The sequence below is a fragment of the Apteryx mantelli genome, chromosome 9, assembly GCF_036417845.1.
Source record: "Apteryx mantelli isolate bAptMan1 chromosome 9, bAptMan1.hap1, whole genome shotgun sequence".
Classification (NCBI taxonomy): Eukaryota; Metazoa; Chordata; class Aves; order Apterygiformes; family Apterygidae; genus Apteryx; species Apteryx mantelli.
The window spans coordinates 7,008,804-7,031,038 of record NC_089986.1 but is presented as its reverse complement, the minus strand read 5'-3'; the positions used below and the strand labels follow the sequence as shown (position 1 = coordinate 7,031,038).

The 22,235-nt window shown below is 39.9% G+C and overlaps 1 protein-coding gene across 1 annotated transcript in view; it reads right to left on the bottom strand.

Annotated features, from left to right (window-relative positions):
* The window catches only part of FNDC3B (fibronectin type III domain containing 3B), a 225,358-nt gene that overhangs the window by 102,085 nt on the left and 101,038 nt on the right, over positions 1-22,235 (bottom strand). Inside the window, exons 4-5 of the mRNA XM_067301623.1 lie at positions 8,652-8,728; positions 472-715 (exon numbers count right to left, since the gene is read on the bottom strand). Coding sequence (XP_067157724.1) covers positions 472-715; positions 8,652-8,728 — 321 coding nt within the window. The remainder of the gene's footprint in view (positions 1-471; positions 716-8,651; positions 8,729-22,235) is intronic.

The window sequence follows — 22,235 nt, the reverse complement described above, 5'->3', positions numbered from 1 at the left end:
ACAGGAAGCTGGTATTCAGCTTCTCCCACTGGAAATGACTGCAGTGAGACTTGTTCAGATCTAGCCCTCCTTCCAAGCCCTTATCCACCCACATTCCCAAGCCAGGATTGACAAATTTTGTTTTCTGGTTTTCTGTACGATGCTGCATCATGATGCAGCAAGAACAATGAGCGTGACTCACACCCCTAGTTTGGAACACAGGAGAAGAAAAATTTTCCCTTTATATTTGCAAATTAAAACTGTTTTTGCATCTGCAACTTAGAGTCACAGCATATGATGTCTGGAGTTCTTGCACTCTGGATGGTCACACTCCCCGACACTTGTCTGCTCTGGCAATTAAAGCAGGAGGCTCCATTCACATGGGAAAAGCCATTCTACAAATTCTCTAATTTGGCTGCCTTTCTTGGTTTCACTAGCCGTTAAAACCTGCCGAATAGAGGTGTGAAATGCCAGCACTTTCTTTCAGCTCACCTTGTTCTCCATATATTGTAGGGGGAAGATGATGCTGCGGGAAAAACTGTGGTGGCATGTCCCCAGGTCCAGTGACAGGAGGATAAAAAGCTGTATGAGAGTTGTGAATAAAATGGGGATGGTGCGCCAGGTATGGAGGTAAGTGGTGGGTTGGAGAGATGGCCGAAGGATAACTAGGAGGGTAACACTCTGGAGACTGGGGAGTAACCACCACCCTCCGAACGCCTGTGTTGTCTTCTATCACCTAGAAGAGAAGGCAAGGAAATGAGCACATTAGGCAGCATTTAAATCGAACATATTTTTAAAGCAGCACTGTTTACGGTTTGCTCTTCCATTAGAAAATGAATGGTCCTAAGTTTTATTCATAAACACATTTCTAAAATTAATATCAGCACAAGTAATCATAGTGGTAACGTTGCTTTTCTTGGAGACTCAGATAGCCACACTAATCATTGAAAGACTTACTATTGCTAGTGATAACTATGTGGCTAAGGAACAAAATATCCTGTGTTTAGAGAATAAAACAATTAAGAAAGGAGCAGAAAGCACCAAAATAAGAGTACTCATTAGGACCAATCTCACCTTACCCACATAAAATTTATACCAATTTTGACAGTGCTATTTGAGTGAGTACAGACTTAGCAACACTCGGAAATTAACTGACATTGCTACTGTGGAAGAGTCTGCACGTGTGAACATAACGAAATGTTTTCTGCAGCAATCTATTGTGTTGACACACTTTTCAAAGTAATTGCTCTGTTCACAAAAGGTATGTGTTAAAAACAAACTATAGGGCAGAAGTATTCTTCTGCTACCTCTTGGTCTATACGTCCATGCAAATCAGCTCTGAAATATGCATAACTTGGCCCCAGATACCATAGTCAGAGCATGTAAAAACAGATGTAGGAAGGTGGAAATGTGCTTAGGCTGAAAAAAAAATTTCAGCTTATAATTTTTCCAGAGTTATATTTCTGGAGAACAGTCAACCTGCCAAATTTCAGTCCAGGCTTAAGAGCCAAACTTTTCTATAAGCTTATGCAAAAACCTTCTGCCATTTTGGGGAATTAAAAATGCAATCATATAAGAACAGTTAATACTCCTTTAGTTCTGTATGTACAAGTGCATAAGGTAGAAAAGCATATAGGAAGCACAATTTAGTTTCATACAACAAACAGGCTGTTGCAGAAACTCTTATTTCTAAACTGACTGAGGACACACCGGAGGAAAACAACATAAGCAATGGATGTGTCCTATGAGAAAAGCGTATGTGCAAAGGCACAGCACAAATGAAAGGAAAAACAAGCTTGCTTATTTATCAGCTAAGATGCACCACGCATTTTACCTTTAAGGTACTCCTACTGTGGTTTTAGGAGTTTTTGGTGCTTTGCATTCAGAACATACTCAACTCAGAGCTAAGGTTTTTGGCAGACAGAGTCTAACAAAATTTAAGTGTCTGCCATAAGATACTGCCACTCTCAGCTGCTTGCCACCACCATTTGCTGAGATATCTACCTCCCATAGCAGCATCAGCAGAAGAGATCCTGCTAAGGATTCCCATGCTCCAGCTACTCCAGTAACATCATGGTATCTTAGCCTAAACCGTAAAGAAAAATTTGCTTACACTAATATACACTGAACTGAAGCAATCATGGCATGGGCACCCAGGTGTTCCTGCTGACCCTGCTGTGGAGTGACAAGCTTTCTCCAAGAAGCAACGCCAAAGAGCCACGAGAGGTAAAGCTCCAGCAAACACGAGTCTGTGCCCCAGGCATCATCCGAGCAAGTTATCGCTGGGTAAAATTTAATCAGGATTAGCTGACCCATTCTTAACCCATTGGTGTCCTAGGCTTATTTGAATTGAATCTCTTAGCTACGGGCTAAGACCACGGACATGTACAATTTCTGTGAATCAGCTGACTTGCTAGAGAAGACGATTTTCTATTAAAAGAAATTCAGTCACATGACGAATTGACGTTTTATGCTAAAAAAATGTGTCTCTATGCTGAATAACCAGAATAGAAATCAATTAATTCAATGTATTTGTTCCTAACCTTTAATCTTACACCCTAAGTTAGCAATTTATTATCTGCTAGCTTCAAATTTCAGAGACTTTACAGAGTCTGCAAAAGATGGCTGAACCTCAGAGACTTGGAATATCGCATCATTTCAACCCCTGTATTTTCAGGCCTCCAATCTCTGTTACCAAGTTTTATTCAACTTTCACAACTGCTCTTATCCTTGCATCAGCTCCGAAACATATACTTAGAAATCTGGAGAAGAGAAAAATCTTTTTCCAATTAGCACATACTTAAAAAGCAGAATTACTCATTTATGACCGCGTAGAGAAATGCTGGACTTACTCCCTTAGACTTGGATCATGTTCTAATCTAACCGAGATCGTAAGTTCCTAAATTTTGATGTGAAAAGTTTTCAGCATGGCTTTACCTAGGCCAAGCCTGAAAGACTGTTTTGGCATTTTTCCAGATCGGTACAAGCTCTTATCTGTACGGTTAGACCAGACTACAGGTGCATTTTATGCCTTAGATGTGTCAACAAGCAGGTTCAGACAGAAAGACTGCACTCTGTAGTAGCATGTAATGTAAACTGAGAGTTAAATTATTAGGACTTCTCTTCTCGAACAATCTTCTAGAGAGCCAGGAGGAAAGCTCAAAGCCCCTTTGAAGATCCGATGCAATTCTACGGCTAGATGAAACTACACAGTATCAGCAATAGGGAGAGAAAAGCCAGAGACCGGGGATGAGACAGCCTTCCAAATGACTTTTGTCAAAAAGCTAAGACTACCTTCCTTCCGCTTCCTCCCAGGCCACAGATGCTCACAACATACTTGTTACTACACGTCCATATGTTCCAGATGAATGCAGAAACACAAAGAATCGTGCAAACAGTTACTTTATTTCCTTGCCTACAGGATATTTCCTCTCCAAATGAGGATTTATAGATATACATGCAAATCTCTGAAGCTGCACATACAGTCTTCAAAGATGATACTCTGTCTCTAACAGAGCATAAAATTGGTAATCAAATGTATTATATGTTATGTGTACTATGTAACTATAAAAACCAGAACGGCTAAACTGCAGGTGTGTCTGATTTGTAAAATTTGCAGGGGGTATATTTTAGCAGCGCCACTCTGGGAGATGACATTCTTTATCAATTTGTCAGAGTTTTTAATCCATTATTATAAAAAACATAACTCCGCAGAGAGGTTAAGCGTCGCTACTTAAAGAAATCTGCAATTCTTTGTGTCTGCTTGAAACTGCTTGTTGTGAAGATCACAAGTTCTTTAGGTAACGCACTGTCTGCTGAACTGCCTCTAATTCAGCGCCCAGAGGCAACAAAGCCCTAATCCCTGCTGCGGTCTCTAGATGCAAGTGGAATATTAAAAGCAATTACTAATTTTAGCAGTTTATATTCATAGAAAAATATCCCTGGTCATTTGGCACTTAGAGGCAAACTTTTATTATTTCGTGTTTTTCGAACAGTTACTAGTTAAATTGCCTTTTGCTGTTATTTTTTTAGTGCTCGGTGGTGTAATTGGCACATTGCTTCAGTAACAATATTATTATAGCAGTTTTGTGTGTTTTTTCATATTTTAGGGAGCTTAATTACTAAGTGGGGTAGATGATCTTTCAGGAGATTTTGGATGAACATAACTTGTACACAATAAAATTACCTCCCACATTGGTTGCCACATTTTGAGAACAGCATTTTTATGTTTTTCATTTGTTTTTCATTAAAGATATCATTGTAGAAATGTCAACTCAATCTAACTGAGAATTCACATATTCAAAATAAGTCACTACTCCTTGGTCTCTGTTTTTCTCCACCAAAATATAATCCTACACCTCAGGAAAAATAAAAACATTAAATTTGTACAGGTATACTGTGTCTATATTTTGTAAGTTCCAGTTAAAGAAATACAATTACTCTTACCTGTAACACACAGGTTTACTGAATGGGTATAACATTTTAAAGCGGAATTAATTGTCATTCTCTTTCAAAAAAAATTCTTATTTAATTTAAACCTCGCGTGCTAGATTCTGCAAGGACATCTGGAGCACAGCCATTGGGTGGGCCATAACCAATACTTTGGGAATTTCATGAACTAATTTGAAACTTCATTCATAAATCAATCTGTACCAGAAAACAGTACAAAATGAGCTCATCCACAATGAACTCTGATGTCAACATTTTATTTATTCATTTAACTTATTAAGGAAGCCAATGCAAGTTCGGACCAGTCCTGACAAGTTTAGCATCACTATCTTTGCCATCCATCACTTACAAACACTAGTATTAAATCTGTACCTCAAACTCGGCATATAGACAGGACAAATATCTATAATATTGGCAAGAACGTGGTGATATTTTACATGTAGAATGATATAGGTCTTTAGGGTTCATGCTCATGAACTAAAAAGGTTCATCATTTTACGGCTTGCTCCATATGAGTATGTGATCTAGAAAACCTGGCTTGTGTTGAGCGTGTTAGGGAGGATCATTCTGTTAAAGGATGACTCGATCGATCACAGTCTATAAAATATAAAGGAAGCTCTGTGAGCAGCAAACCATAGAAAAACAGAATCTGTGGCTAAAAGCTTATGCTAGGCAAAACAAATTCAGAGGAGAACACCTCCTTTAGCGCAGATTATTTACACAAGAACAAAATCCTGCTTAAGGATGTGGCAGATTTTCTATTGCTTAAAATGTCATTTAAAGACTTTTCTCTTTCTCGAAGTTTTGTTCCAGTCCCATCAAATGCTACGTGCTCGCCAGAGGAACTACCAAAGCGCAGGACGGGGGCTGGTGCTGGGCAGTGCGGACTGCGCGACCCCAGCATTCCCTCCTGACAGACCAAGTCTTATCAGCAGCATGCATACCTCATGCTCAAATTAGTAAATTAGTCCTTTAGCCTTAAAATATCTGTGGCAGAGAGTGAACACTGACAACTCTGTAAATAAAACCAAAAGAGGAGTTTCATGCCAGATTTTGTTCTCACTGAGGTCCAACTACGTATGAGTAATTCTTCAAATTCTGGTGGAATTACTCCAGATTTACTTAAGTGAAAGCAGTCCTCAGTCAATAGTCATAAGAAAAGTTCATAACCACATCTTCCGATATTTCCATTTTTCAAATCTTTGTCTCTAGAACACCTCAATTCCTCCTCCCTTCCTCCCCAAAAATACAATGTAAAATGCAAAAACAGCACTTCACGAAGATGTCCCCAAATTTCACAGTCTAACATCCAAATCACGATTTTTCATCCTCAGCTTACACTCTGGGAGCTCGGAGGAGGCATCACAGCTCCTCGGAGGGGAGGCAGCCTCACGTCAACACCTCTGACGTGCCCAGCAGCCCTCATGCAACACCAGCAAAACAGTTTCTAGTCGTGACTACCAATGTGATCCTTGAAATCTAGAAATAGAGTCTAACTATTTTCTGCTAACTGCCGCTGGAGCCGATCTTGCAGGGCACAAAACGACCTGCCAACTCCCTTTTGCTGATCATTTCCCCAGTACCAAAGAGGTAACGAAGCATCATTTTAATCCAGGGCTGCCGGCACTAGATAGCTAATGTAATGTTTGAGGCTAATGCTTACAGCTCCAAAAGGCTTGGCGTAACAAAACGGAAACAAGATTTCATGGCTTTTCTTAATAGGCACTGTTGCTCCTCCACATGATGTAAGCTTTGGGGCAAATCAAACCAAACAATCAAATGTGCTTTTAGTCACTTCTCAGAGCCAATTAATTTGCCTTACAGCCTTGTCCTTGCCATTCTAAATTTGTGTTCTCAGGGTTTATCGTGAAATAGTTATTAATTGTGAGACAACAGAGCAGAAGCAAGAGCAAGCAAAGCAGGGACATTTATTACAATAAGAGCTAATTTGATTACAACATGCTTTCAAGTATTATTGCACATCACGTAATCTGAAGGGCAAAAATGCTCACTCTCCACATGGCAGAACAAACATCCTGCTGCCGAAAAACACTCAATACATAGTTTTTCCCTGAAACTTTACAACACATTTCCAGCTGCTTGGAAAATTTTCTTCAGAAGAGGATTTCTTAAGAAACTACTTAAAGGCTTCTTTAGTGGAATTATGATGGTGCCCCACAAAAATCCTTGCAAAGCAGACAGGAGGAACTGGGTTCAGACAGAGGTACAACTGGAACACTTTCATCACTCAGTTTTGGAAAGCATTTCAATTATACACAACCATTTATCTTCGTATGGGGACTGGTCAGTATAAGCACTTTAATAATAAAAAGGTGTTAAAGCTATTTCAAAGGAAAAGTAAATCTTTTAAAAATAAAGCCAAATGGAGTTTTCATTATTAAAATACAAAAAACAGAAGTCAGCCCATCATAACAGTCCTACATGCTTTTTTAAACGTACCTTTCACTCAAAGACCAAGGAAAACCATGAGCTATGAAACACGCACTGAAAGTGAACACATTTTCATTGTTGCACCAAATGGAAAAGAGAGGCTGTTCCGAAAAAATCAAGCCTCTCATTGAAACTATTCCCTCACTTTCTCACATTAATTGAAACTGGAGGGCATCAAACCACTTCGGGATGTCTAGGGTATTATCTGTACCAAGAACGCAATCAGGGCATACCACAAACATCAGCATCAACAGTTCTCAGTGAAGCACTGATTTCTGATGATTGCCTCCAAACATCTACCTTTGATATGATGTCTACCAGAGCTCAAATCTCAAAGCAATAATGCTTGGGTAAATAAAACATGGTCCTTCCACCTATTGGGTACTGAGGAAAATGAAATTATGTTCCATTCTCATAGACGCCACGTGAGCATCCAGGAGCAGCCAAGATATAAGACAATTCCCAAAATTCCATCAGAAGAAGGTGCCCTCTGGGAATTCTGCAAAGGTTTTCACAAGTTCCAAAGCTTTTCTCGTACTATGGTCTACTTTTGGAGATTCCTCTGCATGATATGGGCTAGCCTGTTAAATTTGGTGGGCCCGTACGGAGTTTTAAAAAGCATTTCAAATGCTGTCTCAAAGTGTACCACAACCGCCCACCTCAGGAGGCCTAAGAAGTTGGATGGAAGCTGGAACCAACCACCTTGCTGTTCCTTCTATTCTCTCCTAGGCCAGGAGACCAGCCTTCAGTCAAGTCTCTCGGGCAGGCCCTTTCAAGAGGCAGAAACGTAATGTCCTCTGTATTTGAGGCATGCTTTCACTGTACTCAGAAGCTAAAATACCACAGAGTGACTGCAGTATTTTGTGGGATGTAAGTACGATACCATCAAAAATTTTTCAAAATTACACAAATTCACATTTACTGGGAAAGGAAAGGGATTCCAGGACATCATATATTTTACACTTAATATTAACAAGATGTCAGAATATATGTATCAGAAGTTCTTACGTTATCCATTAATGATACTTGAAATACTTTGTATACTCTTAATGAAGCTTTCAATCCAGTACAGTTCTTTATGAAATCAGATTTATTGTATTGTTCACAGTAACTTTCCTTTAAATCAGTATTTTTCTAATTTCAGAAATAACGTAAGCTTCGCAGAAGATGGAAGGAAAACAAATAAGCAGGTAGTCTTAAATGGGTTGTTTACATAAAAGAACGGTAGCTGTTCAGGAGTCCCAAAACCTAATGGCTTTGTGAAAGGCTTTTTCCATCTTTTCCATAAATACAAATTTGAAAATTAAATCGTGCTTCTTAAAAACAAAATAAAAAAAACCTGTAGTCCTTGATATGTTGCAGTATTTCTACTGGGATTATGCTAAGGAGCAACAGCATATTTTATAGCTTCAGTGGCTCCTTCTCTTACTTCCAGACTCCTACCCCTTGTGATTGTCATGCTGAAGCTTAAGGCATCACCTAACAACGTGGACTGCTCATAGCAGTAGCAAATTTGCACGTATAAACTCAACCTGTGGGCATAGCTTTTGTTAGTGTTAAAAAATTTGGTATACACACCACATAGCTTGTGAAGGTGCACACGCATGCTCACATGGGCACATGCGTATGCACTGTCAGTAAAAGAGGATGAGTATTACAACTTTCATTTTCAGCAATATTTCTGAAGTATAGAACACTTCAGCCAAGCAGACTTCTCCATATGAATCGATGCTATTGCTTTTATACACGTTTTAATTCTTGAAGAAGCATACCTGTGAGATATAACCTGGAGGCACATGTATAGGGGGAATGGATCCATTGGGTGACATCATAGGAACCTCTGCTGGTCCTAACAGAAAGAGAGAGATGAAAATTTTTCAGTTAAAAAAAAAAAAAAAGAATTTTTGCATGGTTGTTCAGACAAGAATAAAAATAGCTTTATTTTCGAAGACTGCAAAAACAAAGTCAGCAGCTCTGGTAATTTCAGGTGTATGGACAACGCTTTGTGCCCTCACATTTAGAATAAGATCACTGTTGAATGACTTTAACATGTATCTTGTTGAAATAATATTTTCATCATAAAACAGCTAAAGCATAGGCTTTATATTACCCACTGATCAACTCATACAGCATTAGGCAGTAACATAATATGTCCTTTAGCAGCCCACAACTCCTATACTGAAATCTGGTTAAGTTATTCTTGTCGAAGGCAGGGGAGAACTGAACAAAGCAGAAACTGTGCAGCCTGGAACTCGGCACCTCCCAAGAAAAGCGTCCAATTGTACCAAAAATCACATATGCGAAAAACTATCTATCTATTTAAGAACGCACAAAGACCAAACTCATTATCTCAGCTATTCAGACTAACCTTGGAATGTGATTATATAAGCAAGAAGCTTATGGTTTCCACTCTGAAATCCAGCCCTGAACATACCAGTTCCATTTGGAGGCACTGAGTACAAGTATAACAAAGTAAGTGCCATAATCATTAGATTTTTGCAAACAGAGCCACACAGCTAAAAGAAAGTGTCTAGATAAAATGGAAATTGTTCACTCAGTAGCTCATTGATTTAGCCATTAAAACCAGGAATATCACGCAGGAAAGTCAATAAAAAAAAAAACCTACCCAGACATCAGACAGATGCTTGCAATGAGAATTTACTACTTTGAAAAAGGAAAATTAATTTAATTACTTTCCTATTGCATATGAAAATGTTTACGCTAACCTGTTTTATCTAGCATTTGCCATGGGCTAAAAAATACTCATGGCCAGTTACTGGAAGCTGGTATGTGACAACTTATAGCCGCGTAACTCAAACCTGTGATGGAGCTATGATAGACATAAGGTAATAAATATTACCTTGCCTTTTGAAAGAAGCCACTACATTTAAAATGCTTGAGAAGAGTTTGGAGAGAACTCTGCACTTTGTTACTGTAAATTGAATATTACCAATAATACAAAAGATCACTTCACAGCCTTCTCTGATGGAGAAGTCATTTTACACCTCCACCCTGTGTTGCGTTCGAGGAAAGGAAGCTAAGACTAATCCCTGCGGAGGACCTCAGGCAGCGATGGGATGTAACGGCCTGAGCTGGCACCTGCCCATCAGCACAGGAGCAACTGCTCATAAAGTTAAGGCAAGTTCAAATGAAACCTCCAACACTGTGAAGTGAGCCAGAGTTTATTTTTCTAATATCAACAAAACAGCAAAAACAGTCCACATTATTAAAAAAGGTCATTCCCTATGCACCTACATTTTTATACTCTTCAGACTACTTATTCTACAATAACCAGGCCTTCTTACCGTCTCTGAACGCAAGTTACACACATGAATTCACTTGAGTTATTTCCATCTCCTCTGATCTTGGTTCACTTCTCCCAGCCGGTTATTTATAGTCTAATCAACATGTATGGTTTTTACCAGTCACATCTAGACTTGAAATATGACAAATTGTCAAGCTTATTAAGCACATGAAAACTCCTAAAGTTTAAATTTCTATTATTTCACAAATTACTTTAAAAGTGTGCGTTTCTGTTGCTCTTCATACTTTTCTGTACTTAACTGTCTAGGGAACTTTACCTATAGTATATTCCCACTAAGAAAAATCTCAATTACTACTTCTTATTATTCAACTCATAGGTTTTTCTTCCCATATCATTCTATAGCTCTTTCACCATTCTTTTTCTCCTTGGAAAAAGATCACACAGTGAACAACTTCAGTGGGAATGGAAAAAAAATCAGCATGAGCAGCAAGCAGTTATTGTGGATGGAGAGCTGTCATCTGCGTGGTTCTGTTTAAGCCCATCAAAACCAGGAAGTGACCGGTAGCTCAGAGGAGTTTTTCAGAACTATTGAGCAGATGCATTCTTCCTATCAAAATATCCTTGTAAAAATTTTTTGGAAGAATATATTTTTCACTTCTCTCTGAATCTACTTTAGTTTATATACGTGGCCAAGTTTCACACCAGTTAGTTGCACGGTATATGGCTATTCATAACAGCCAATGCAGCTAAGCACACACTTTGTTGTGGGAATTCAGTCCACGCTTGTTTATCAAGTGTTGTTCAGTTTTGCAGGACGAAACACATCTGAGAATAGGTAAGATTAATAATTAATATTGTTATGTGACTCGCTTTTCAAATCTGAAAAACTTCAAGAAAAAAATCTTTATCAAACGAAAATTTCTGAGCACAGTCTTTAAGTAGACAATGCTGCAAGTGAACGCTGCTCACCAAAATAAAGCTTTAATCTGTTTCAACCCTCACCAAAATGGTATCTACTTATATCTACAGTGGCCCTAGCTAGTCTTTCTCCAAAATAAGTACACTGACTTGAAATTAAATTTGAAAAGAGAAGGTTTTAGAGTTTCTACATATAGATCAGACGGTTGCTACACCACAACCAGCTGAGAGAGGCTTCACTCAGCATGCCTCATCGTCTGCCCTTCTAAACTTTTTGCCAGTTGCTCGTATGGAGTAGCAATCTTCTTGCAGGAAGAAATCAAACTCCCACACAGATGCTGTTGACTGTAACGCTTCCATTTCAATAAAAAAGAGATTGTGTTTTATCATCAAAACGTGCACCATGCAAGAAGATTCTTAACCTTGGATATGACCCACAAACTGTTAAAGTCATTTGGATAACAGGTTTTAAAAGAATGACAGCTTAGTGATTTGCAGCTAGCTTTTGTTTCCAGTGCTTTGATTTCAAGGCTAGCCAAATGACTTTAGCATACGTTATTTCATCTCTCTCATCACCGTTATCAAAACAACTTCAAGTGGCAGTGAGTAATATACAGAACACATCTCCGCAGCGTGACAAGGCCCAGGAATTATTAAAGCCTATTCTTGCAGTGAAACCACTCCCCGTTTAACACTAAAAACAAAACAAAAGCTTCTTCTTCCTTTTTTGGTGTATTTTTAGTTATGACTAACGTTTTTGAACTGTTAAAAATAGTTATTTACAGAATAACGTTCTTCAGTTACTTACATCCAGCTTATATTCATGTCTTTTCTGAGGGATTAGAATCTTGCAAGTTTAAATGAAGCTTCTGTTTCAATACAAAATTTGACCTAATCGCAAAAAAATTCAGTCTGTTTCAACATGGCTGCTGTAACACTGAAACGAGCTTGTTTTAATACTTTTTGAACCTGTTAACAAACTAGGAACGTCTCCTGAGTTTGTACTGAAACAAAGCCAGAAGAGATTTGGCCATCTCTACTAAAAAAACAATAGGCCAAATTCCACTCTGGGTTCCAGCATCATAAATTCAGTGCACCTCTCAGCTCCTGGAGGTTTGCCTCAAAATGCTGCGGACGGCTCCGTTCAAAATGCAGGTGCAAAGAAATGATTCCTCCTCATCCAACGTCAGAGGAAAAGCGGAGGAGTCAGCCCTTCCCAGGCCGGAGACTCTGATGTTTACCCAGGAAAGTGAAAGAATATTGGGAAAGAATTGGGAAGACTTTCCCAATTTTGTTGCCTTTAACACACCTACGTATCTAGTATAACAAAAATGGCAACACTTATTCTAGTCCTACTTGTATTACCGTATATCATGTGAAGGTGCAGATTAAAAGTTTAATTAAAAAAATTCTTTCTTCCATTTCCAGTCCCAAGAAGTCCACTTCTGTCATGAAAAGACTGTCAGCTCTTTTGTCCATTTTTATTCTTTCAGGAATCATGTCACAATCCATTTGAGGAATTTCTTTCCCACAGCTTTCAAGGCTAATTTCAGCCTCAGATTCTGTCTATGACACTTGTACAATTTTTGTATAAAAACAATTTTGCAAGAAGTGTTTTTCTGTTCTTGAGTAACCTTTTTACGCATACATTAAAACTTCCTTTAGTTGAATTAGTTTTCTTCCTTAAACCGTAGAAGCCAAATCTGGCATTCCAGTTCTCTGGCTACAGTAACTGCTTTCTTGCTTTCCACATAGCATTACAGGGGAAAGAGGCCACTGTACAGGATCACTAACTTATTTTCCTTCCTCCACTGTTATATTTAAATATATTGCTTTTCTCTTCTTCATGTAAATGATGCCCACTGGAGAATATTATTCACATCCAGAACACGGGCATATGTTTTACTGTGTGTTTCCACAGATCATTTTACATGGCTTATTACTAAGACTCAAAACCCACCCGGCTTCATTATAAACTTTACATTCTGACCAGAGCCACTGAGAACTGGACTGAAGGTCCTGAATTTCTCAGACGACTCGCAGCCCTGCTTCGAACCAACTTGTGCTGATTTACAATTTCACACTGCAATACTTGCATTAGCAGAGAAACAAAGTTTAGTGATTTTGGCAGTTTTACTTTGAAGAATCCTATAAATTTTAATAACATGAGCCTACTGCACTAGCTAAGTAGAAAATGAAATCCAGCCAGGTAAATCCATTATATTTTATAAAGCTTAACAGTTATAGTTGGTCCAGGAAAAAACATTACGCCTCCCTCTCTTTCACCATAAAACTGCTATCACATCTTCCCAAACCCAGACCACTGCTTAGGAAGTGTACGTATCAAGCGAGAGCTGTGACCAAACGGAAAGGACAGATAATTCAAGGGCAAACTGGCCTGTTGTATATAACTGCTTTGCTAAAACCAATGACCCAGGCCTTGCTGACCTTGGCAGGGAACCAGCGGTTTGCGTTTTCGCATGGACGAGCAGCTGTTCCGGAACAATTTCCTCAATGAAATAAGCACAAACAGGCTCCCTTCCACTATCAGGCACACGTCTTCTCTTTCCACTTCGTTATTCTCAAACCAACTGACGGACCAAATAAGGTGAGGACGCAGGGGAGAAAAAAACCCACCACCACCAACACACACACACACACAAAAAGAGCCAGACGTTTCCATTCGTGCTCCTTCCTTTGCAACGGAGGTGTGGATGGCATTTTTCCTCACCTTTTGGCCACAGAGTTTTGTTAGCACAAACTTGCCGTGACAGATCAAAATGCATGAGCATGCCAGACCAATTTCATAAAACCCTAAGCCTTTAAAGTAGAATCTAAGTAGTTTTCACAAATAACAATTGCCACAATTTGGAGGTGCAAACTCTCCTAGACAAGAGCTAATTCAGATGCTACAGATTTTATTTGAAGCTATTGATCAGGATGCTGGAAAAACCTGTGCTCTCCAGCCTCAACAGAACCATTCTCATTCACGAAAATAGGTACAATACGTTTTACAAAAACAGTGGCGCCTTTTTTTTTTTTTTTTAAACTTACTCTACTCACATATGGTAAAGGCAATGGAAGACTGAAGTCCTGTGTGTCTACTTATGCTACTAAGATACGGGATCCTAAAAAGACATTGATCTTTTAGAGTTTCAGTGCATTATCATCACTAACATTAATCAGCAAATCATGCAAACCTGAATCACACGTTCAGTACTTGCATCTTAACAGCAATAGGCCCTACAACAATATGAGTCCAGAGCCTGGGTTTGACTGATATTTTGAACATGTGGAGACAAACTTACTCAACCAAATATCAAATCAAAAGATGCCGAAATCTGTCCCAAGAGCATCAAGCAGACAGTTCCTACAGCATTTTCTGGCTTGTTTTTATGAGAGTGCCTTTGCCGTATACACTAGAGACTCTCAACAACTGTTTATTTTACCTGTGTTTGCTACTTGACCTTCTCGCACACAGTGGGAGGCTCAAGTACATTCGATTTGTAGCTAAACAACAGCACTCTATATGAGTCAACTCTTCAAAACAAGAATCAAGAGATTCCTATTCAGTAGCATGCTACTTTGCAATGTGTGTCTCTCAGATGTAGTAGTCTAGTTTGGGGCTTATTCTAGAAATAATAAAATATAACCCATAACAACAGGAAATCAATTAAAATAGATCAGCTGCATGAGCATTCTCCATCCCAAGCTATCACAACACAACAGAGGCAGCACTGCATTTAAATTCGAAGAGGAGGCTGGCTTAAACGTTCATTTTTATCCCCCACGTAAGGCAAAATGTTGGAAGGCAAAAGATGAAGCATGTAAGTGGTGGCCCTAGACAGGACAGAACAGCAACACGCTGCAGTGGAGGTGGGGTGCTCCCTACCCTCCTCTGCGAGCTCCTCGGGTGCCACACTGCGTGGCCAGGAATCAGCTCCTTCCCTCCCCAAGCTGTTGGGTTTCCTTCAAAGGAAAGCCTGGCACATCGGTCGCCTGCGCATCAACAGCATCTCCTCCCGCCACGGGGCTAGAACATGAGCAGGACATGCGGGGAACATGGATCCAGGCAGCAGTGTGGAGCCACCCTATATCAGCTGCAGTAGAGAGAAGCTGCAAGAACCCTAGTAATGATAATTTGCATCAATGACAGTTAACCTTACATATTAGGAGAAACTTCCACAGTATGAAGAGTGTTAAAATACTTAGAAATGTTAAGAATAGGCAAGTTCAAGCACAGAGAAGGGAGACGGACCTGACAAATTCTTCAGGTCCCTTACTACTTGACATTCCCAAGGAGGTTTTCTTTGTTGGTTTAGTTTTTAAAAAAAAAAAAAAAAAAAAAAAAAAAAGGTCCTTAGGCCTATATATACCTGCAGAGATCAAATTTAAAAGCAAAAGCATAATTTTCTTGGAGTGGAAGCTTTTTTTTTTTTTTTAATAGAAATGGAATACTTTTTGCCCTAATCTGAATAAAGAAGTTAGATGCTTTTGCTAAACAACCCTTTTCTGATTGTTGGCTCATCAGCTGCTACTGCAAAAACACTTGCAAGGAGTATGTTGCAATACTTCAAGCACTGAAAATAAGCATATCCCCATGGCAATTCACCAGATGGGTTACAGATTGTAAAGCATAGATGTCTAGACTAAAACACAAGAGACAAACATCTGTCTAAAATCAGTTAACTTGAATGGCAAATACTGTTAAATAAATTAGGACTACTCTGGAAACAAAGAAGAAACTACATTGAAAACATCTGAAATTAATCCATTTGCACATAAGCCACAACACAATAACATGAAACCGTAGAGACATTAATTATGGGATGAATGTTAGCCTAAGATGACACTCTGACTTCTGAAGTAGGAACACAAAAGCATTCCTATTACCCAGCACCAAAAAGAAGCACCAAATTGCCTCACGAGGATTCACGGATAGGTCTCCCCAACATCTGGGCGGAATGGAGTTAGGATCCTCACTTTCCAAATAAAACTGTGAGACAAAAAAAATGAAATGGCTGATGCAGGGTCACACAGGAAGCTTGTGGTAACAAAACTGGACACAAACCCAAAACACAGTTTAAGTCAGACCAAATAAATCTTCAGACTTTTAAAGGCCTGTTGGATACCTCATAGAAAAATATTCTATTTAGAAAAAACAAATTCTTCTTTTATCTCCTACCTTCTGCTATGGCTCTGCATAACCACTTGTTTTATGATATAAATATTCCAGAAAAACAGTGGATGAAAAGACAGAATGGCACTGTCAGGAAAGGTGAGACAGAAGTGAGGTTACACAGTAAACTGCAGCCTGCCCTTGGTAGAAGGCTCCGAGATAAAGGGAAAGACAGCAGGAAAAGCTGAATTCAGCAACAGGGGGAATTCATCACATCACTACTGCCTTGGAGACCCCCACAAAAGACAGAGCTCTTCAACAGCATCAGGCTTCAGACTAGAATCAAAAAAACCTCGCGTATCAAGTTTTTACACTGCTAAAGCTTTGAACAGCAATGAAGTACTAGCATTCTCCATCCGTGCTTTCAGCACTACAGTCGCGCTATATAACCAGCGTGCTGACAACACACACTACGCCTGCCGAGTGGGAACGCTGTCAGGAGGGATGGATGTGGTCTAAGGAGAACTGCTTGATTTTTACACCACATATTAGCAGCATTATAAATCACATTTTATAAAACACTATTTGCCTGATATCAGTTGGGATTATTTATTTGTAGAAGGACAAACACCAAAACACAAGAACATCATAGGGGATGGAAGCTCACCCATGGACTTTTTTTTTTTTTTTTTGCCTTTGCAATTTCAGAACAGCTCTTCAACGCATACTAATGATGAATATGACTTTTTTTTTTGGGGGGGGGGGCGAGCGCTTTCTGGTACCTTTGTAATATGGCACTCCCTTGTAAAAGGTTTGGCTCTCCATAACAGGTTTATACAAATGCTAAATAATTGGCTTTGAGCACAACTTTCATTAAAGATAGCTATAATTATACAACACCAGTTTTCTGCAGTAGTAACAGAAAAACGCTCCAATTATTCATAATATAATTACATTACCATGGGAACACCAAAATGACTGTACAATCAGCAACAGCTACAACATCAAGCTGACAATAAAGTTATACATTATATTCTGTTCCACCCCGAACGAGGCAGTAACTACATGATGGCTATTCTTTACACTTGTCCACCCGCAGGGAGAACTATCATACAGACTATCAACACTGAAGTGAACTTTCAATCCTACAGCCTAGCTGGCTCTGATAAAACAGCACCACTAATAATCGTGCCAGGGCCAGACAAGTTTGGATCCCAGACTTCAGTGAATCCATTAAAATTCCTATACCTGAACTTACTCATCAGAAATATATTCCTTATCACTCGGTGGGGAGCAGAGGAGAATCAACACCTTGGATGACTGATAAAACGCAAGTCCTAACAAGGCAGCAAGCGACAGCGCAACATAGGGGAAGGAGTGAAACCAGGCCACAGGGCAGCCCACGTCCGGCAGGAGCTCCGTGGCGAGCCAGGCTCCGGAAATCCAGGGCTCTCTCTAGGAAAGCCTCCATCACCACTACCTCCAATTCGGCTGCCTTTGCCCACTCAGAGCAGCCCCATCCCTCTCCCTTTTCAGGTCTGTGTTACAAACACAAGTTCCAGCCTTACCAGGATCAAGCACTTAGCAGCCTATTTTGTGAGGCGTGGGAAACCATTCACATTCACATTTGCTATTTAACACCAAGAAGCACTAGTACAGTTGCCGGGGTAAACTGCCGTCTCCCTGGGGTAGAAGCACATTTTTAGTACTTACTAATATATATTCTCTAAGTATTAAAAGCAAGTTTCAAAATATCACTTAATATCGTGTATCTCTCTGCTGGGGGGGTTATTCAAGTATTGTACTTACACTGTAATTTGAGGGGGGGGGGACCCACAAGTTTTAAATTTAAGTGTAATAACCAGTCCAGTGTTGCATCTTAAGTACAGAAGCCTCAGCTAGAAGATCATTCTTCTGCTACCGCCATACGCTGGTCGCTGAGCGTGACAGACATGAAACACTTCCTTGAAGCAGGGAGCTCCAAGGAAGGCAGTTCTCCGCTACCCAAGCGGTCACCTATACCTAAGCCACTCTTGACAGACGTTTGTCGCATTTGTTCTTAACGGTCTCCAGCGACAGAAACTCAACAATGTCCTCAGATAACATATTCCCATTCTACCTGCCTTGGCACTGAAAGTTTGTCAGATTCAAATTTCTTCTCTCTGAAATTTTTGCTTGCTATTTCTTCACCTGCTGCAGTGGATACAGGAGCATCCTATTATTTTCTTTCCAACAACCGTTCATAAAAGCGTCCCCTCCCTGCCCCCAGTTTCACTGTATCTCCTTGAGCCTTCCCTTCCATAGAACAAACAAAACCAAATTTTCAAGCTTTTCTCCTAGGTCACATTTATGGCCTCCTGATTCTTCTTGCTGCTCTACGCCGAACTCCTTCCAATCAGACCAAACCAAAAGGAAGGTGCTTAAAGCCCTGCATAAAGCTGCTCAGAGCTACCTTAATCCCAGCGAGGCAGAGCGCTGCTTGCATTAACTTTTATTTGTCCTTACCACTTCTGCTCTGGCAGGCTCTCCTCTCTGCAGCTGTCTTCACTACACACTGGGTTTCCCAGGGAAGGCACCGACTCCCTTTATCACAGTCCACTTCCACTTATTAAAAAAAATGAGTGTGGGGGGGAAGGATGTGACTCGCCAGGTTATGTTTGGCATTCCTTGTCATCCTCCGCTCATTCTTGCTAGCTTTTGTATTTCACTTCTCGGATTTCCAAGCTGAGCCACTGAGATAAGAATGTTAGTTGAGTAGTGTTTTAAAACATGCTTCTTGGCTTGTGACAGCATTATACCCTTCAAAAGTAAGCACTAGCATAAACCATATGTTCTTGTTTTCCTCGGTCCCCAGATAAGCAATCCTGATGACACTACATGAGATAGCGGTGCAAAGTTTGACTGATGTTCCGTATAGATTAACTGCTCAGGAAAAACAAATACTGTATAATTAACTAAATTCTTCTAATTATCAAAGTAACACTTCTAGTTTAAAAACATGAATCTAGGGTATAATCTCTAAAATATTTTAAGTTTTCAAATCCAGTAAAGGGAGTTTCTTGCTGGTTATATGAACTATGAAGTTAATTTGCCATCTAAAACATTTATCATGTAGTTTGACAAGATAACAAATTGTATCCTCCAGGGAATAAGAATTTCTACAACTACATATGAACTGGCCATCGTTCTTCAGAGATTTACTGCCGAGGAGCTTTTAGGGGAACAAAATGCAGTTTGGTACTTCTCTTGGGCAAAACAGAGTGCAGAGGTTATTAAAAAAAGTTTTCAAACATTTGAGCAAAAAGCTATCCATTCAGTGGTTTTATAATAAGGTCTTCAATTTGTTCACTTTCAGCAAAGACCTTCCTCACGTGAGAACCTGCTGGCGAGGCTCACGCTGCTCAGGAGGCTTCATGGGTGCAGCTCCGTGGGAATAGCGGCACTGATGGAGCCTTGCAAGGCTCGTGAAGTTCCCAGAGGGATTACCCTCCACACAACGCCGTCGGCTATGACAACTAGGCGAGCGGGGCCTGGAATCTGCAGAAAGCAAGTGGGGTGTGGGGAGAAGGAATTTATCCACTTTGCAGCTATTCAAGGAATGCTCTTGATTTCCTCTTAACAACCTTAGGTTGAAAAACTGTCCACTTAATTGTTCGGATTTCTTGGTACTCCCCACTGTTAAGATCTAACATCTCAGTTATCAGAGCGAATGAAGAGTCTCAATTCAACATTATTGCATTTCTCCTTAAGGGGGGGGGGGAATGCTTACGATATACACAGAGATTATTATTTTAAAAGAATAAAATTTTCAAAAGGCAAAATTATGACTCATAATTTAGGTCCTCAAGGCTACATGAGTGCCTGTGCTAACAAGGTCAAGGAACGTGTGACCAGATGGCTATGAGGAGCACAGCGGTCTTGACTTTGACTGACAGATTGAACACAAACCTCATCCCATTTTATTTAAATTAAAGAAAGCCTTCTAGCATTTCCATACCTAAACACTTATCAAACATTCACGTGTTAAGGCAAAAACCATCACTTCTTTCCAAAAGTCTCTCAGATTTGGATCATATTACTGTGCTCCTAAGATTGCACAGAGATCAACTTGTCCGCTGCCACCTTCAAGAGAAGTGTTTCTCTATTAAAGAGTGAAGCAATCCACAGGCATATTCTTCTTTTGCTTTCCCCTCAGCTCAGCTCAAGCTATTATTGGAAAGCTCATCCAACGCAGCCAAGGGACTAAAGGATAACAAGCTTAAATAAATAAATACATAAATAAATAATCCATCTGAATGTCAAATCTCTACATTATATGCTGTGCTAACACCCTGGCTGTACGAGGCAGGAGCATGCAGTTGCAGTTGCTCACCTCCAGAATGGACCACAGCTCTAGGACGCTTATGCCTCGCTCAGACAGCGTGTTGCCTTTGGCAGAAGCACCAGCTCGAGGTATTCCTTCGCCCAAACTGCCGCCCCGCTCACCCTTCCCTGCTGCCCCCCTGCCATCCCTTCAGCTGTTCCAAAACAAACTGCTTATGAGGTCAAGCAGTGAACTGGATCTTTTTTTTTTTTTTCCCCTAAATCATTTTACTGATTGAGTCAATGAGGCAGCACTGCCAAAAACTGCAGCGGCATCGAGGGGACAGGAACACCTGAAGCCAACATCGCTCCGCATTTCATAGCGTTTGCGTAACGGTGAGCAGAACAACTCACTGGGTCACGCAGTTTGTGCACCGGCTCTCCCGGCACACAATTGAAAAAAATAGTAATGAGAACAATTTGCACAGGGCGACTCAGACTCCCCAGCATTTGAAGAAAGCTCTGCTTCTGTAACAGCACATGGTTGTTACTCCAAACCATTCGTGTGGGGCTCAAGGGCTCGTGACTCAACCCCTTTCCTCTGTATTTGCTTATGCAGTTATCCATCAAGAAGTTACCAAAATTCGTATGCTTCTCAGCATACAGTTTGGCTGAAAAGCAAATGAACTAGAGAAATGACACTATCATCTAAGAATATAAAAAAAATTAACATTTTCATTTTCCTTGGAAGGCCACAGAAGTTACAACCCATCAACCTTTCTTGTTAAAGACTTCATTTCTTAGACAGAAACCTTTCTAATGTTAAAACTGCAAACAAGTTCAGCAACTGTTTTGGAAATATCAGAGAAAAGCATCTTGGAGAAACACTTCCTGTGCACCAACTACTTTATTTTCTTGAAGGATTTAACTGATTAACTTGATTATGTTAAACCTGAAGCATTTTTTTTGGTCAACTTGTACTTCACTTTTAAGATTGCTGCTTCTCCTTCAGACCTAAAAATGGGTTTCTATCCCAGAAAGATGACACATTCAGAAAAAATACCTCACACCACTAACATTGTCTTTCTTGTACAAGCTTGTGCAGCACCCTTAAAGATTGGATGCAATGATTTTTCAAAAGAAAAAAAAAATCAATTTTTTACTATGAGCTCTTCACCTACAAAGGATTCTGTTGAAAAAAATCAGACGGCCACAGGTGTTTCTATTGTATACTCTATTTATCACACTCCTGCACTGAGAAGATGACTCAAAATTTTGTATCCAACATTTTGCATCACACAACCCAGCCTGGAAGGCAAGTTAGGCTCTGATTTTAGGCAACAACGCTGCCCACCGTTATTTTTAGCCTCAGGGAAACTGAAAGTAGGACATCAAATATTTTATGCTGAACCCCAGATATGAGCTAGCAGAACAGACTAGCAAAACAGAACTTGCAGACACCTCATCTATTTCTGGGGAGAAAGCTTGCAACAAAAAAATCACCTCTTGTACTTCACTGCATGTAAGAGCCTTTAAACCCCACTTTTTGTAATCTAGTAAGTTTTAGTACCCCCTTAATGGAAGCGGACAGTGAAGAGGAGAAACGATCAGATACTACCACATCACCAGTGAGAGAAAGGGCCAGGAGAAGAAATACAGACATGTGTGATGCTCAGCTCGCTAACCACTGAATCACTCTCCCTCAGTACTTAAGATTCAGCAAGTAATATAACCTTCCCCACCCAAATCAAA